This window comes from Microchirus variegatus, assembly GCF_963457635.1.
Source record: "Microchirus variegatus genome assembly, chromosome: 3".
Classification (NCBI taxonomy): Eukaryota; Metazoa; Chordata; class Actinopteri; order Pleuronectiformes; family Soleidae; genus Microchirus; species Microchirus variegatus.
In genome coordinates this window covers 3,278,965-3,298,073 of record NC_139804.1, presented here as the reverse complement: position 1 = coordinate 3,298,073, position 19,109 = coordinate 3,278,965, and the positions used below count along the sequence as shown (strand labels likewise).

The window sequence follows — 19,109 nt, the reverse complement described above, 5'->3', positions numbered from 1 at the left end:
TGATTCCAAACAAATTTCTATCGTACATCCATTAGCTCCGCCCACCCAAAAATCGGCCATTCTGGGAAAAACAGAAATGGCTAGTCTACACATTTCAACGAACTCTTCCTAGCACGTTAGAGCTAGCCGTGCCAAACTTTTGTAGCGTACTCGTTTCGCTGCTTTCGGCACCATCTTTGTTATGTCAAAACACGCAATGCATTGTGGGTAGCCCTTGCTCCCAAGGGTGGTCTCGGAAAAAATCTCAACATTGAGGGCGATACAGCCCTTAAACTTAATTTTTCTGAGAATCGGGGACAGACTTTTTTTGAGATTGAGGGTTAAGCAAGGAATTGGAATTCACCCAAAATCTAAGCGATGTTATTACGCCAGCCTCTGATGGCCTCACGCCTTATAAAAGTGTAATAAATAAAATAAAATAAGGAAAGTGCAAGCCAGTAAATTAAGCAAATAGCCTCTGCCTCGCTATTATAAAGCAGCTATCAATCTTTGGCCATTATTGTTCCACAGACAAAGTCCCTGTTTACTATTCCAGTCAGCATCCATCGGCCCGGGCCTTGGCAGTCGCTTGTATTGTGTGTCACGGCGGCGCGAAGGCATCGTTCGAGGCGTTTTCATGCAGTGGCAGATGCTTTATTTTAGTGGCACCTTTGCCGGCTTTTTTTTTTTTGTGGTGGGAAACATCAGGGGGGGAAAGCACTCCCGACATGTTTAATAGCACCAGGAAGTGGTTAGCGGATCAATAAAAAGATGATCGGGTGACAAGGACGAGGCGTATCGGGACGGCGAGGCTCGTCTGAAGCGCAGAGGCTCCGCTGTCATAACTGCTCATATCTGTCAGTGGGCGGAGGAACCAACACCGAGCATGAATAATAGATTGCCAGTGATATTTTTAGGGTGAGCGGAGGCCTCCTCCAATCTTCGCGGCTCATCTCTGGATTCTCCATTTTACTTATTTATCGCTGCATCTCCTCGTGTGTGTGTGTGTGTGTGTGTGAGAGACAAGAGCATCACTCAATCACCTCTCTGAGCTCCGCCTCGCTGTCCGGCGCGGAACTGCGAAATGTTGAGTGCTTCTTAAAATGTCAATGAAGGAAAATGTCACACGAACGGAAGGGAGCTTCTTTTCTCAAGCATCGACAGACGCCGACGCAAATAGTCCAGACGGACGCGGAGCTGGGGATCGATTTATTGATTTTTCACGGACAACTGATGTCCGATCACGGACGGATAACAAACAAAGCTAACAAGAGGAAAATCCCGCCAAAGTATCGAATAAAGACGACCGATTCATGTTTTTATTCGATATCTTGGTCTTTGTTTGTTCAAAAAACGGCTCGTCTACACATTTGAAGGAACGCTTCCTAGCACGTTTGAGCTAGCCGCGTTTAAACTTAGTCCATATGAGGTTGGGTTGAGGTCTGGTTGTTGAAAAAGTTGACAGTGTTCCAATTGTTCCAATTTTAACCAAACCTGGTACACTTATTGTTTGCATGATTCCAAACAAATTTCTAATGTACGTTCATTAGCTCCACCCACCCCAAAAATCGGCCATTTTGGGAAAACAAAAGTGGCTAATCGACACGTTTCAAAGAACTCTTCCTAGCACGTTTAAGCTAGCCGTGTCAAACTCAGTCCATATGAGGTTGGGTTGAGGTCGGGTTGTTGAAAAAGTTGACAGTGGCTAGTGTTAGCCCCAGGGCTCTATAGCGCCCCCAGAAGTCAGGTCATGGTGAGACAAAACTCGAGAGAAAAGTGGCCAAAATTGCGTTAAATGCTAAAAAAGGATCTATCGTGTCTAAGTCGCACATAGTTGTTACGATTTTAACCAAACTTGGTACACTTGTTGCTCTGATGATTCTAAACGAAATTCTAATGTACGTCCATTAGCTCCGCCCACCCAAAAACCGTCCATTTTGGGCAAAACAAAAATGGCTAGTTGACACATTTGAACAAACTCTTCCTAGCACGTTTGAGCTAGCTGCGTCAAACTCAGTCCATATAAGGTTGGGTTGAGGTCGGGTTGATGAAAAAGGCTATAGTGGCATCAGGTACAAACCTGTTTCGTAGCCCTAGGGCTCTATAGCGCCCCCAGAAGTCATGGTGGTCATGGTGGGACAAAAGTGGCCCAAATTGCGTTAAATGCTAAAAAATGTTCTATCGTGTCTGTCGCGCGTAGTTGTTCCGATTTTAACCAAACCTGGTACACTTGTTGTTCTTATGATTCCAAACAAATTTCCAATTTACTTCCATGAGCTCCGCCCATCAGAAAATCTGCCATTTTGGGAAAAACAAAAATGGCTAGTCGACACATTTGAACGAAACTCTTCCTAGCTAGCTGTGTCAAACTTGGTACATATGTTCTAGACAAGTTGATAATTAAGTGTTATCAAAGGATTTTCTCTACGACAAAAGGCGTGGGCTCAAAGTTGACGTTAAAATGGCGGGAAAACTACTTTAGAATTCCACTAACGTAAACAGAACTACATGAAATGACTGTAGCTGCGGTGAAAAAGGTGCAAAGAACTGTGAATGTTGAGTGGTTCTTAAAATGTCACACAAAAGGGAGGCTTCTTTTCTTAAGCATCGACAGACGCGGACGCAAAAAAGTTCAGACGGAGGCAGAGCTGTGGTCGATATATCGGTTTTTCACCGACAAAGACCCACATATTGAATAAAGACGACTGATTCATATGTTTTATGTCTGCCCGTCGTCTCATTCAAGGCAGGTGTTTGGTCACATTTTAAGATTCTACACTCCCCCCTTCAGGGGAATAAGGGGAGAAGCTCGATAAGACACATTACATGCAGGATTTGCAAAGTGAAGGGGGAAGTATTTCTGAAAAAGAGTGTCCACTCGTCCTGGGCGAAGCACTTTCTATGCATCGGTGGTAGCAGAGTTTTGCAGAGGAGGAGCTGCAACAGCAGAGTCTGTCTCTGCAGTGAAAACACACTCAACTGCAGTCTGCATGTGTGTGTGTGTGTGTGTGCAGTTAATCAAGAGTCGCACACATATGAATTCAAATGTAATCACATTTTGTTAATTGTGCACATGATTTTGCACACATCTCAACAAGCGCTGCAAATGACACGGACGGAAAACGATCCGACGCCGTTTTCCTGAAACTGATGATGTCCTTAAAGGGATAGTTCGGAAATATGGACACAAGACCTATTTTCCAACTCAGCCGGTGTGATGGAGACTTCTGGGCACGCTAACAGCATCAACGTTAATGCATGTCGCGTTACCATGACGACTGACCGAGAAAAGATGTGCGCAACGTGACTCCCGATTGTTAAAATTAGTCTCTAAAGTCTTTTCAGGCCGCGTTGCCGGAGTCCAGGCACCGTTTACCCGTTAGCTCCTTTAGCTCCGTTAGCTGCGTTACCTCCTTTAGTGCCGTTAGCGCGCCTACAGTGGAACTGCAGCGGTCTGTTTATTAAAACGAAAAGAGCAGCGCTACAAATAACAAGCGTACTTGTGTACTGCGTATGTGTGCCTCTGTTTTTAAAGTTTAGCGTTACTTTAGAGACTCATTTTAACAATCGGGAGTCACGTAAACCTGACGCCGCGGGCGATTTTTTCCAGTCAGTCGTCATGGGTTAGCGTGAGTTAACGTTGACGCCATTAACACCCGGAAAATGATGCGTGCAACGTTATGTTAAGTCCAGAGTCCAGGAACCGTTTACCAGTTAGCTGGGTTAGCTTCTTTAGCGCCTTTAACCGTTTAGTCTTTAACCCAACGTTAACGCAACGTTAACCCAACGTTAGCGCACATTAACACGTGACCCGTTTCCATGACCGGAAAAAGAGAGTCACCAATTACCAGTTAGCTCCGTTAGCTGCGTTAGCTCCTTTAACCGTTTAGTCGTTAACCCAACGTTAATGCACGTAAAACACTAGACTACCGATGTGCATATCTGTGTTGATAGAATAATATTTGAAACAAAACTAACCTCGCATTGCATGAATTTTTGAGGGACTAGCTAGCCATAGCACCAGCGAACTCGGCAACTAGAAGAACTGAATGAAATGTCTTGAAAACGTCTCCATCGCATCGGCTGAGTTGGAAAATAAGTCTTATGTCCGTAATTCCGAACTATCCCTTTAAGTACAAAGAAAAGGCCGTTTTTGCCGGACGACAAATCTCTACCATCGTCGCCTTGGAAAAACAGTATAAAAAGTATACGACAGTAAACCTGGAATAATGACTCTGTCTGTTTTTTTTTTCGCCGCTTTTGACGATCAAAAAAAGTAACTCACCAGAGACAAAAGACATTTTAAAAAGTCTCCACTGTTTTCTGTTTTGATTGTTTTTCAGACGCCTCCGAAGATGAGAGAGATCCATAAGCAAGTGGGAAGCAAATGAGGTGACAGCCTGGTGAGCGATTAGAGACGAGGAAAAGAGACGGAGACAAAAGGAGAAAGAGAGGCAGGAGACTTTGACAGACGTCCTCTCGCTTGATACCGGCGCGGCTCAGATTTGTTTTCCCGTTGGTAGGGGAAGTCATGAGCTCTCTGCCTCTGGGAGCGCGGCCTCAGATGGATTACAGTACGACTGATCGCAATACATGAATATGAGATGCCTCTCTATCGCTTATCGCTTATCGCTCTCTTTGCCAGAGAATGCTCTTTGCTTTTTGTCACATTTTCTGTTCGTCAATCATCGTCTGTCCATCAATCTTTTCTGGCCGTCCACGCCAACACACACACACACACACACACACACACGCACCCGGACACATTTAAGCCGCCACTGGTGCTAGCGCAATGAAGCGTTTCCGTGACGACCGATCGGAAAAAAAGCTAACGGCGCTAACTGGTAAACTGTGACCGTCTTTTTCCCGTCAGTCGCCATGGAGACGCGTTTCCACGTGTGCCACGTGAGTTAACGTTGGGTTAAACGACTAAACGGTTAAAGGAGCTAACGCAGCTAACGGAGCTAACCGGTAAATGGTGACTGTCTTTTTCCCGGTCATGGCAACGGGTCGCATGGTAACGTTGCGTTAACGTTGTGCTAACGACTAAACGATTAAAGGAGCTAAAGAAGCTAACCCAGCTAACTGGTAAACGATTCCTGGACTACGGTGTCGCGACACGTAAACATTACGTCGCGCGTCTTTTTCGGGGTTAATAGCGTCAATGTTAACTCGCGCTGACACATGACGCGTTTCCATGACGACTGACCGGAAAAATATGCGCGTGACGTCATGTTTACGTGACTCCAGATTGTTAAAATGAGTCTCTAAAGTAACGCTCAACTTTAAAAACAGAGGCACACATACGCAGTACACAGGTACGCTCGTTTTTTGTAGCGCTGCTCTTTTCTTTTAATAAACAGACCGCTCCAGTCCGACTGTAGGCGCGCTAACGGCGCTAAAGGAGCTAACGGAGCTAACTGGTTAACGGGTGCCTGGACTCTGGTGACGCGGCACGAAAAACTTTATTACTTTAGAGAATCGTGTTAACAGTTGGCAGTCACGTGAACATGAGGTCGCGTGCGTCTTTTTCTGGTCAGTCGTCATGGTAACGCGACATGCTTTAACGTTGACGTTAGCGCTGTTAGCGTTGATGCTAAATTGGCCGTTTGTCCGTCAAAACGGACGCAAATTTGACGAAATTTGACAATAATTAGCCAGAGTTTTTTTGCAATTATTCCGAGACAGTTAAACGCAAATCCTTCATTTCTTCATAACAGAAACAAGCAATATATAGGTCAAATATATATTAATTACATTCCCCATTTGTACAGTGTGTGTTTTTTCCTTTTTAACTGATTTACAATGAACGAAATTCAAAAATAATCAACACATTAATCGAATATCAAAATAATCCCGAGTTGCAGCCTTAATATTTTCCACTCATTCATTTCCCCGATTCTCATCAAACACAAAAAAATAGAAAAACAAGAGCTCGACATCTGCTCGTGTTTTTTGAATTCAGTTTGAATTGAATAAAATTTGACTCATTTGTATATCACAATCTCCATAATCTCCATAAAAGACACTGAACATCGTCAAGGTCAACATCTGACAAAGTCAACAGTCTCTGCACTTGTTGCTATAAGACAACAGTACATGTGACTGACAGGTGCAAAGGCTTTTCAGACCCTAATTTAACCGAGAGCAAACCTGACAATTCTATCTTCACATTGATGCCAAAAACCCGTCCCCACTGCCACCTTTTGCACTCACTTGCTGTCGAAGGGGTTTGCCCCGGGGACGACGTGGGTGCTGTCCCTGCCCACCAGGAAGCGTACGCGGTCGTAGAAGGTCTGCAGGTTGCTCTGCGCCGAGGACATCTGCGTCTCCTGGATGATGTCCAGCGGGTCGGGCGAGCCCACGCACAGCGACGTGCTGTGACAGGTGGCCTGCAGACAGCAGTCCGGGTCCATGCAGTCCACCAGGCCATCTGAACAAGGTCAAACACACACACAGGAGGCTTTTCACAAACGCACCTGGGGACAGAGACTATATATATATATATATATATATATATATACTGTATATTATATTATTTCTCAGCCACTGGGGTGTTATCATTCTTTCCTGGAGTCCATTAACGGACTCATTTCAATACGTAACCGAGATGAAATAATACAAGAAATAAAGAAAGAAAGAACGGAGCTGCTGAGCGATGCATTTTTACTTTTCCCCGAAGTGGGTCACTGTACTGTACTCTTTGCGTTCAGGGCCTTATATCTGGCCAGATGGGGGGTGATAAAAATAGACCCCCCCCCACTGTCAGGAGTCACTCAAATCCCCCAGCAGCATCCCTGCACAATGACACGGGCAGACAAACTGCAATAAATAAGGGATGCTACAGTGGAAGATCGGAAGAAACCGGAGTCACGTCTTCCCGTTTTTTGGCCAGGAGAGCGGTGAGAGTAGACCCCCCCCCCCCCCGGCCTCTGCTCGAGGCGAGTTAGAAGCCAGAGGAGGGACTCACGGACGGAGCTTTAGTCCAGCGAGTCTGCTTCTTTTTTAAAAAAAGAATAAAAACCAGGTGACAGGACAGGACAGAAAACTCCTACGACGCTCTCAAAGTGGCCAATTCCTTGAGTCAAATTGAAGAAAGCAAAATTTGACTGAATGTGCCACTTGGGTCATTCGTTTGAAAAAATCCCATTAGCCACGTAAATATAACCGTCTTTTACGTCAAAATTTTATTTCCTGGTCCGATTTCAGTGATTTTGGTGTCAAGTGATGGGTAAAATTTCCCTTTTTTATATCTCTTTCTGCCATTTACCCTTACTGAATATTTTCTCCAATAATGTAGAAAATGTGCACAAACACAACATTATTCCAGCAAAATAAATGTACACAAATGGTCAATGTATTTGCTCATGAGCTGAATTCTTTACTTAGGAGCATTATGTAATAAATCTTAAATAAATGGCCATAAAATCCTCCTAATATGTCACAGAGACTCAGGAATAATGTTCATATAACAAACTGAACTCACCAACAACAACAGTACAGACAAAATATTTGCATTAAAAAAATATATTTTGCAGACTGCAAATCATGTTTATGTTTTGAAATCATGTTTTGGCGTCATGTGGCGCCACCTACTGCTGTCTACCAATCATTGCAGTCAGTAGAGTCTCAGCTGCCGAGCAACCACGGGTTGCCAGTTACGTCAGAAAACGAAGCCTTAAATACCTCAGTATTTTTAATTTGAATGTAGTAACTGTTTTTGGCCACATTCTTACATATGGCACCTTACTACAAAGGGATGTGAATCTTTTTCAAAAATGTATACAATGCATAGTGTGTTAAGGCAAATTATGGCATCAAAACAATACAGTTTGTATAAGATAATGTGATAATGCGATCAAAAGTTAACATTTAATCATTCAAAACAAATTAAAACTTAGTTACTGTACAAAAAAATAAAAGCTCAGGCTAGCTGCCTTTTTCTCCCAGAAATTACAAAAATAAACTACACAAATAACAATTAATTTTTGTTTATGAATCGATTCAGAATCGTGGATGATTGGGATCGCGATTCCGATGTGCATCGATTTTTTCCCCCCACCCCTACTGCTACACATCTATAATGCGAATAAACCTCAACATTCTCCATATGCATATTTTGTACGTTATTTGAGAAAATGTTCTGAGTAAATGGCAGAAAGAGATATAAAAAGTACATTTTACCCGTCATTTGACACCAAAATCACTGTAATTTTCGTGTATACAGAGTAAATGGCAGAAAGAGATAAACAGAGGATTTCAGATTTATAAATTAAGAATTTTTACCGATAATTTGACACCAAAATCACTGAAATCGGCCCAGGAAATGAAATTCTGATGCAAAATCGTACATGGTGAATGGGTTTTCTCAAAAGAACGACCCAAGAGGTATCTTCAGTCAAATGTTGGTGCTTCTTCCCAGTTGCGTAAAGATATTTTTGCTCATCTGCTCGTGTCAGAAAGCTGCAGAAGGTTATAATATACGGTGTCGTGAAAGTGCGCGTACCTCCGTCGTTGTCCTTGACGTCACTGCAGGCCGTTTCCATGGACGTGTCGCAGCCGTTGCCCCTCCAGCCCAGCTGGCACACACAGTACCAGCCATTGTTGCCCAGAGTGCAGCGACCGTTTCCGTTGCACAAACCAGGGCAGCCCTCTGCGTGACCAAGAAAAGGACAAAGACAGCGGTCGGCCACAGAATATTAAACGGGGAACACATGAATACTCTGTGTGTGTGTGTGTGTGTGTGTGTGTGACTCTACAGCGACAGTGCACTTTGTTAATATTTCTCTGGCAGGTGGCAATAATGAGCCCGGGGGTTGAAGTTGATTAACATGACATGTAGAGCTTGTGCTCTGTCCCTGTGCAGTAAAAGCACATATGAGTTATCTCCTAGATCAATATTCACTTATTACTACAGCAGATTGGACTTGGTGCTTCTGAAGCTGCTAATGAGAGCAGCGCTGTACGCTAACGTGCACGTAATTGGATCTGTTTTTATATTTATATACTGTGTATATATATATATATATATAATGAAAATGACATATATGTAAATATAAATATATATTTATATACACATACATATATGCATATATGTATGTATATAAATATACATATATGGATAGATACTGTATACATTCATATATACATATATGTATGTGTATATATATATATATTGACATATGTATGTATATATACATATATAAATACAGACATGCATATTTACGCATATATGTATGTGTATATACTGTATGATGTACACTTGCATATATAGAAATATATATATACATACATATAAACATATATGCATATATTTATATATATATGCACATATACATACATAGATACATATATACATACATATATGTACATATAAATATATATATACACATACATACATATATACGTATATATGTATATATATTTATATTTATACATGCATACATTATCTACTGCTTTATCCTCGCTGTGGGTGCTGAGCTGAACATACATACATATATATATACATACATACATATATATATATATAAATACGTACATATAGATGTATGTATACACACATACATATATAAATATATACATATATATATCTATCCATACATCCATTATGCACCACTTTACTCTCGCATACATACATATGTATGCATATATGTATGTGTATATATGTATGTACACATACATATAAATATATACATACATATATACACATATATATGAACATATAAATCGATATATACATACACACATATATACCTATATATGTATATTGATTATATATATATATATATATATATATATATTTATGTATATATACACATATATATATACATATATACATATATACATCCATCCATCCATTATCTACTGCTTTATCCTTGCGGGGGTGCTGTGCCTATCTCAGCTGAACATATATATATATATATATATACATATATACATACATATATCTCATTTTGTTTTTTAAAATTACAAGCTGCACCAACAACAGCATCAATTATTGACGTAAGATCTGTTGATAAATTGAAAGTGGGTGTTCTGTCATTGACAGAGCGCAGAAGAAATAAATCAAATAAACAGATAAATAAGTAAGTAAATAAATAAATAAATAAATAAAACTGTGTGTGAGCTGACAGCGTTATATGCAGAGGAGGAGGAGGAGGAGGAGGAGGAGGCTAAAAGGAGGCTGGAGCAGAACGACAGGTGAAAACATTCCTCTCTCCTCTGTCTCCTCAAGGCCATAGATCACAGGATTATCGCGGCCATGTTTTCCTCCTCGTCGGAGGCTGTTTTTGGAATTTATCCGTCTGCCTTTTTGCAAACCCTGAGCCGCAGCAGAGGCTGAGGCCGTATAAAACGTCTGCAGACATCAAGCCTCTCGCCCGTTTGTGTTGTTAACAAGCCGGCGTGATGGAGAGAACGCAGAGCTGACCCATTTTTATCAACGAGACAGAAGAGTCATGCAGTTACATCAGAGCGAGAGAGAGAAAGAAAAGAGATGGCTACAGATGTTTATTCTAGGGAGAAAGATCAGCTAAATTAATATTTAGGAAGATAAAAATGTATGGAAGCAGAACGGTTAGTCGTAGTTTGGTGTTGCATAACAACGGCTACACAATTCTACAGTCGACTGAATTTATATTTACCTGAATTCTGATAAATCCCTGAAAAATAAACAATAATAGTCAAAAAAAATCCCCGTCTAATAGAGCTGAAAATCATATTCACGACATTGTAACTTGATGTTTTGCGCTCCTGTAGACGCTAATAGCTTAGCATAAAAATGTTTATCGCAACAGCCAAAATCATATTAACGACATTGTAAATTGATGTTTTGCGCTCCTGGAGAAGCTAATAGCTTAGCATAAATTTTTTGTTGCGCAACGGCCAAAAATCATATTCACGACATTGTAAATTGATGTTTTGCGCTCCTGTAGACGCTAATGGCTTAGCATAAAAATGTTTACCGCAACCGCCAAAATCATATTCACGACATTGTAAATTGATGTTATGTGCTCCTGGAGAAGCTAATAGCTTAGCATAAAAATGTTTAGCGCAACCGCAAAAATCAGATTAACGACATTGTAAATTGATGTTATGCGCTCCTGGAGAAGCTAATAGCTTAGCATAAATTTTTTGATGCGCAACCGCCAAAAATCATATTCACGACATTGTTAATTGATGTTATGCGCTCCTAGAGAAGCTAATGGCTTAGCATAAAAATGTTTACCGCAACCGGCAAAATCATATTCACGACATTGTAAATTGATGTTTTGCGCTCCTGTAGAAGCTAATAGCTTAGCGTAAAAATGTTTACCGCAACCGGCAAAATCATATTCCCGACATTGTAAATTGATGTTTTGCGCTCCTGTAGAAGCTAATAGCTGAGCATAAAAATGTTTACCGCAACCGCCAACATCATATTCATGACATTGCAAATTGATGTTTTGCGCTCCTGTAGAAGCTAATAGCTTAGCATAAAAATGTTTACCGCAACCTGCAAAATCATATTCACGACATTGTAAATTGATGTTTTGCGCTCCTGTAGAAGCTAATAGCTTAGCATAAAAATGTTTACCGCAACCGCCAAAATCATGTCAGGTAATCATAGTTGTTAGATATATAAGAAATTCAACTTCTTCAGCCATTTTTGCCTTTTTTTGCTCTGAATAAAAATATTTCTTTGACCACAATTCATCTTCTAGACAATTGACTTGAAACTCTTTGTTAGAAATGGGGGAAAATGTTTAATTCGGCGAAATTTTAATTCCTAAAAAGCAGCCGGTCACGGTTGCTCTCTTGTTTTCCGTATAAAAACATTATAAAGCTTTTAGCCAAATTTTCTCTATCGGCGTACATTCTTTGTACTTTTATAAACAATTACTCAGGAGTAGTCAATTAGTCAGATCTCAAAAAATGTGTAATAAAAAAAAAAAAACAAGCCACCAGCACACAGAATATTCTGTGATAGGTAATACATTTAAAATTGAGCAAAAATGGACAAAACAACTGCACTCGGACCAGCGGAGACGGACGACGAGCGCGCGCCGAACCTTTATTACCCAAAGATAAATAAAGATCCGCTCTCTGCTGGCAACAGTTCAACATAATTGGCAGCTCTTTCAGAAGAAGACCACGACCCTCCATCCCCCCCCCGCTCCCCCGCTGAGCCTCGCACAAGTCTAGAGCTAAAACAGTGAGTGTGAAAAGTGAAAAGCACTCGTCTGGCAGCCTCCTCCCCGTGCCAGGTGGTCCATTACCGAGGAGCTGGAGGCAGAGAGGCAGGGGGACGCAGCGCCGCCCTCTCGCCCCCTGCTCGCCCCACACCGACCAGACCATGAACTCTTTTAATTAGATAGGATGCGGCCTCAGCACCTACAGTATCAGCCCCCCCCCCCCCCCACCCCGCTCACAGCTGCGCGCTCATACATAAATGCATAGCACAGGTTATGAAGCCGCCGAACCTTTTTCCCCTCCCTGACATCCCACAAAAATCAACACGTCATGAAACAAGAAAACCAGTGCCGGGCACGCTAACGTTAACGCTAACGTTAAACGCATGCCGCGTTTCCGTGACGACTGACCGGGAAAAATACGCGCGTGACGTCATGTTTTATTACGTGCAGCGGCGCCGGAGTCCAGGCACCCGTTTACCAGTTAGCTCCGTTAGCTGCATTAGCTCCTTTAAGCGCCGTTAGCGTTAGCCTACAGTGGAACTGGAGCGGTCTGTTTATTAAATGAAAAGAGCAGCGCCACAAATAACTAGCGTACCTGTGTTACTGCGTATGTGTGCCTCTGTTTTTAAAGTTTATCGCTACTTTAGAGACTGATATTAACATTCAAGGGTCACGTAAACATGGCGTCACACGTGTCCTTTCCTGGGTCAGTATCATGGTAAGGCGCGATGAGTCAACGTGTGTTAACGATGACATTTTTGCATGACGACTGACGGGAAAAAGACGCGGGTGGCACCGTTTACCAGTTAGCTCTGTTAGCTCCATTAGCTGCGTTTGCTCCTTTAGTGACTCATTTTAACAATCGCGAGTCACGTAAACATGACGTCACACGCATCTTTTTCCAGTCAGTTGTCATGGAAGCGGCGTTAACGCACGTTCAGGCATGACGCATTTCCATGACGTCTGACCAGAAAAAGATGCGCGTGACGTCATGTTTACGTGACTCCCAGTTGTTAAAATGAGTCTCTAAAGTAACGCTAAAGTTTAAAAACAGAGGCACACATACGCAGTACACAGGTACGCTAGTTATTGGTAGCGCTGCTCTTTTCCTTTAATAAACAGACCGCTTCAGTTCGACTGAAGGCGCACTAAACTAGCTAAAGTAGCTAGCGCAGCTAACTGGTAAACGGTGCTTGGAATTCGGTGCCGAGGCACATGAACATGACGTCACGCGTCTATTTCCGGGTAGTCGTCATAGAAACACATCATGCGTTAACGCACATTAGCCCATGATGCGTTTCCATGACGACCGACCGAGAAAAGACACACGTGACGTCCTGTTTACGTGACTTCGGATTTGCCGGTTTAAAAACAGAGGCACACATGCGCAGTACAAAGGTACGCTAGTTATTTGTAGCGCTGTTCTTTTCGTTCAATAAGGTAGGTGGGCTAATAGCGCTAAATTAGCTAACACAGCTAACGGAGCTAACTGGTAAACGGCACCTGGACTCCGGTGCCGTGGCACGAAAAACTGCTTTACTTTAGAGGCTCATTTTGACAATCGGGAGTCACGTAAACATGACGTCTTTTTGCGGTCATTCGTTGTGGAAACGCGTTGTGCGCTAACGTCGCTAACGCCGCTAACGTGCCCGGCACTAAAGAGAAAGAAGAACGACTTGACTCACCAGGTGTGGAAGGTGCTAAGTGGGTGTGACAATATGGCAAAAAAAAAAAAAAGTTGATGGGAGGTGGAGATTTTTGGATGTGTGTGTGTGTGTGCGTGTGTGTGTGTGTGTGTGCGTGTGTGTGTGTGTGTCGGCTGTGGAGTCACAATGGAAGGAAAAGAAGGTAGAATTGACGGAAGGAGGAGGAAAAATGCCATACCTTTCACTACCTTATCCAGATAGTGAGCTTGGGAGATAAAAGACAAGACATATAAGGGGAGGTTTGAAGACACAGCGCTCACTTCAATGACAACAAGACACGGCAAGGCAAGGTGTTAGTTTGCATTACAAAATGTCACAAAAAAAAAAAGTGCAGTTCATGAGGCAAAAGAAACAAAAACAACAACAACGACGACAACAACGTGCATCATGACGACAAACGCGACGCTGACGGACGGAAGGGGGAGTGGGATGGAGACAGAAATAAGAAGGGGAGGAGGTGTACAACACACACACACACACACACACACACACAGAGAAGGAAAGAGATAAAGAAAGTGGTCTCTTCCGAAAAAGAACAGTTCAATCCGTCCCCATTTATCACCTGAATATCTCAGGGGAGTTTTTCAACAAAAGAAAAAAGGAGATATGATTGATGCACATATTACCACCCGTACGTCTGACAAGCAATATGAGACAGCGGGGTCACGACGTTTCCACCAGAAAAAAAGCACTTTTAATCTGGAAAAACACCTCTATTGATGGTGAGGTCCACACCGGACCTCCACACCCCGCGGGAGATCGGGGGGGGGACGGCGGCGGCGGAGCGTCTCAATAATGGAAATTGATTTAAATTGAGATCTTAATGGATGACACTGAGGAATATTCTTGTCGAGGGAGTGGGGGGGGGGGTCTCAATATGGCACTTTATAAAAGGCCCATCAATTATGTAAGAACCTGAATATAAAACATTGGCAGATGGAGTTGAGGCTGCGACGAGGAAGGAAAAAACGGCTTCATCCGCTCGATCGCGACGAAAGCTTTTTTTTCCAACCTTTAAGGGCGTTAAAAAAGCCGTTCTCTTCGGTCTCCACGTCGGAAGACGTACAAAATGTGTCGACGGTTGCAGATTTCTGTGCCGCGGCAGGAACGGGGAGATCCTCCGTCGTGCCGTTGGTTGTGTGTGTTGTTTTTTTTTTTATGTCCTCTGTCATGTTTTTACGCTATGATAATGAGCCTGTGTTAGCATCTCAGGCCACAGCTGTCAACAACGTGGCGGCGGGTTGTTTCCGCGACTTGTAAAACGACTAAAACACAGCGCGCGTCCATATGGTCCGTATCTTTTTTTTTAAGTCGACTTAGTTTTTTCCTGTAAGTTGTTTAAATCTTAAGGTTTTTTTTTTATGGTGCACGATTTATGTTTTAAGGTCATGTTTATCAGTAACATGACATTAAGGGGATATTTAAAGTGAAGCTGTATGAGGTACTTTCTTATTCTGTGTTATTCTTGTTACTGTCATATTAAAGTAATTTGTTAGATTATTATATTACTGTCTTTGAATTGTAAGGCATTACACTACTTTTGCATTAAAATAACCGGAAATATGGATTTTGGCGTTCTCAATAGATCTTATAAAGTTCAATACACAAGTGATGTGGTGCTAGGCTAAAGGCTAACAACAGTACAATACAATATAATGGCTGCAGTTATGGCTTAGAGATACTGTAACTTTAGCCATATTCATACTGAAAACAACAGAGCTAGAGCCTACCACTGTATATTCTACTGTGTATATATATGTAAAAACATTTTTATCCGGATACAGACTGACGTTATATCGCTGTTCTGGTAGCTAACTATAATATTATTATAGTCAATAGCCCAGTTGAGCTAACCTGTTGAGGCTATGATGGGCTATCAAGGTAAACTAGCGCTGCTAGCCTGATTTTTCTAATACATGGAGAATCCACTGTTGAAAGTGGCAGCATATCTTCTTGAAATTTTAACAATGTTGGGCAAGTTACTTGATTTCAAAGTAATTATTTACATTATAATATACTGTTCTTGAAATTTAAGGCATTTACATGACTTTTGCATTAAAATAACTGGAAATATGGATTTGTTGTTCTCGCTAGGCTAAAGGCTAACAACAGTACAATATAATGGCGGCAGTTATGGCTTAGAGATACTGTATACTTATACTTTGGCCGTATTCATATTGAAATCAACAGAACTAGAGTCTACCACTGTACATTCTACTGTATATCGTTTTTGTCAATAGCCCAGTTGAGCTAACCTGTTGAGGCCACGATAGGCTATCAAGTTAAGCTAGCATTGCTAGCATGATTTTTCTAAAAAATGTTGAAAGTGGCAGCATTATCTTCAACAACATACTCATGCGAGTCATGAGTCACCTCTTATTCTCAGTTTGCTATCTTTTGCTTGCTAGCTTAATGTTAGCGTGGCACCGCGCTAGATGTTTTGTTGAATTACTAATTAAATACAATGTTCTTCTGTCTGACGAAATGAAAATAATGAGCGTATGTAGAGTCTAATTCCGCTGCTGCAGTCATCTTCTCCTCAATCAATAGTTCTCGAGCGATAACAGGAAGTTGACATTTGCGCAGATGCTAATGTTGGTGAATTTGTATAAAAAGAACACACCACTTCATTTCGGGTTTAAAATGCATAGTAACACGCGCTACTGAGTAAAATATTACCAATTTCTTCTTAGTAACGCCTTACATTACCGCGTTTCAGCAAAAGCTAATGCATTACAGTAATCGCATTAGCTTTTGTAACGCGCGCTTACTCCCCCAACGCTGCATATCTAAGCGTCATATACGGTTTGACTTCTGTGTAAAGTCACATAAACTTGGACGTGGCCTCTTGTGCAGCGGAGTTAAGTGGTTTACAAAGTGACACGCGGTCGAGTTTCCTGTCAGAGCATAAGGAGCATAATCTAAAGAAAGCACCGCGTACGCCACACACACTCGAGCTGATGTAGATTTTTTTTTTTTTAAGGTCAGCTGTTTGCAAAGTGGTTAAAGTCTACTTTATTTATTTATTTTTTCCCCTGTCGTTGCCCTCACATCACAGCTCTGTTTCGCTGAGGCTGCACGTGTCCGTCCCCCAGCTGCTTCCTCGACACAGAGTGCACTCACCTGTGTGTAACACATTGACTATGTATAAGCACCTCATACAACACTGCTTCAAAAAAAAAAAAAAAAAAATCCTGAGCTATCAGTTTAAAAAGTAAACAGAGCTAGCGGCGGTGTCGCAGTGCACAACAAATGCAGTGTATGTGGGAAGTCATTTAGGAGAAGCGGTGATATATCGGCCAACGAAAAAGAAAAAGTGCTTATGTATGTTAAGAAAACACTTTTTATATAGAAGTTAAAGAGATAAAGAAGATAGTTATGAAGAGAAAGAATGGTCAATCTTGCAAAGCAGGCATCACACATAGCACGTAATAGCATGTTTTTTCGACATCCTGAAACATTCAAACCTCAGAACATCCATCACCACAATCCAGTGCCGGTACGTCATCATGCTTTTTTCATTACGGCACTGGACAATGCAAGCAGGCGTCAAAGAGGTCAGAGGTCAACGATTGCTTATACCTACGACCTGCTCGAGCCTGAATGATTTATGACGTTCTAGGGGCTTAATATTCAATGAAACACTGATATATTGGCTGAATGGTTTGTGTCAAAACATCTAATTACAAACGATTTTGACACATATTGCGATCGCAAAAATTTTTGGTATTGCATTTTTTTTTTAAATAATCAATCAAACACAGAGAGGTTGAATAGCAGCCTTTTTGCTAAGTAGAATTGTGAAAGTGCAATTACAAAAAAAGTGTAATGATGGCAAACACATCAATACAAATGTGTAACCTCATATCGGACAAGTTTGGCAGGCAAACAAACAAGCGGTTGAGCTGTGATTAACACGATCCCTCAGGCTTCACCCGTAATACTATGTTTTTATTAGGAAATTAATATATTAAAATCTGCTTCTAGTTTCAAACATACTTTAAAGGTGCAATATGTAATAAATCTAAAGCAACTGGCCATAAAATCCTCCTAATATGTCTCAGAGACTCAGGAATAATGTTCATATAACAAACTGAACTCACCAACAACAACAGTACAGACAAAATATTTGCATTAAAAAATATATATTTTGCAGACTGCAAATCATGTTTTGGTGTCATGTGGCGCCACCTACCGCCGTCTACCAATCATTGCACTCAGTAAAGTCTCAGCTGCCGAGCAACCACGGGGTTGCCAGTTACGTCAAAAAACGAAACCTAAAAGACCTCTGTGTTTTGAATTTGAATGTAGTAACCGCTTTCGGCCACATTCTTACATATGGCACCTTTAAGCTATATGGGTGGAGCAGATTTTATGCATTTTTATGCACCGCGGATGCAGAATAATCATCTACGACAGGGATGTCAAACTCATTTTCTCTGAGGGCCACATGAGCATAATGGTTACCCTCAAAGGGCCAAGATGTAACTGTCATACAGAATAAATGTAACTAAATGTAACCGAATATAATGTAAAATAAAGGTAACTACTCTGTAACATATTGATAAATAACTTTCTGTATTTATTACTTCGATCCAGTGGCCGGTGCCGTCACTTTGCGGATAACGCAGTTGCCATGCATTGTGGGAAATGTAGTTCATGGTCAACGCACGCCTTAAAGCAGCATAGACCTATTTTAACACAGATTTGTAAGACCAATTCATCACTCGCGGGCCACATAAAATGACGTGGCGGGCCACATCTGGCCCCCGGGCCTTGAGTTTGACCTACGACATATCATGAAAAAACATGACAAACTGGCTCCTTCTATGGCATTAATCTCTAACTAACTAGTCAACAATGTGAGCCCACGAAACGCCGCGTGCACACTTCAGTATTCTGTCTAATGAAAGCCACTACAGTAAATAAATAAATAACGTGAACATCTCAACTTCAAAACTCTCGGTTCAAGCGAGGAGTCAAGGTCTTCTAACGACGACGTCGCTAATCGTCCGCTTGTTTAAAAGCCGTAGCCGAAAGTGCTGGTTGACCTTCTCACAATGATGTTAGCGTTAATAGTAAATAAAAAGAAAAAGGGGGGCGGGAGAGGGGGGGGGGGAAGAAAAGGATGAAGAACAGGATGCGCAAAAAAAAAAATGAAAGGACACCTTAGCACATTCCCACATTAAAATGCAAGAAGGCAAGCCTCAGATCCTTGAGTAAACCTGTTCATGCTTTACCGAGTTGCACA

General features: G+C 41.7%; 1 protein-coding gene across 2 annotated transcripts in view; it reads right to left on the bottom strand.

Moving 5' to 3' along the window:
• The window catches only part of tenm4 (teneurin transmembrane protein 4), a gene marked incomplete at both ends in the record, with an annotated part of 186,001 nt that overhangs the window by 72,122 nt on the left and 94,770 nt on the right, over positions 1–19,109 (bottom strand). The window contains 3 exons of one of the 2 annotated variants that reach the window (XM_083887239.1): positions 6,196–6,412; positions 8,486–8,632; positions 14,037–14,063. In XM_083887239.1, coding sequence (XP_083743365.1) covers positions 6,196–6,412; positions 8,486–8,632; positions 14,037–14,063 — 391 coding nt within the window. The remainder of the gene's footprint in view (positions 1–6,195; positions 6,413–8,485; positions 8,633–14,036; positions 14,064–19,109) is intronic. The other variant, XM_083887238.1, reaches the window with a different exon arrangement.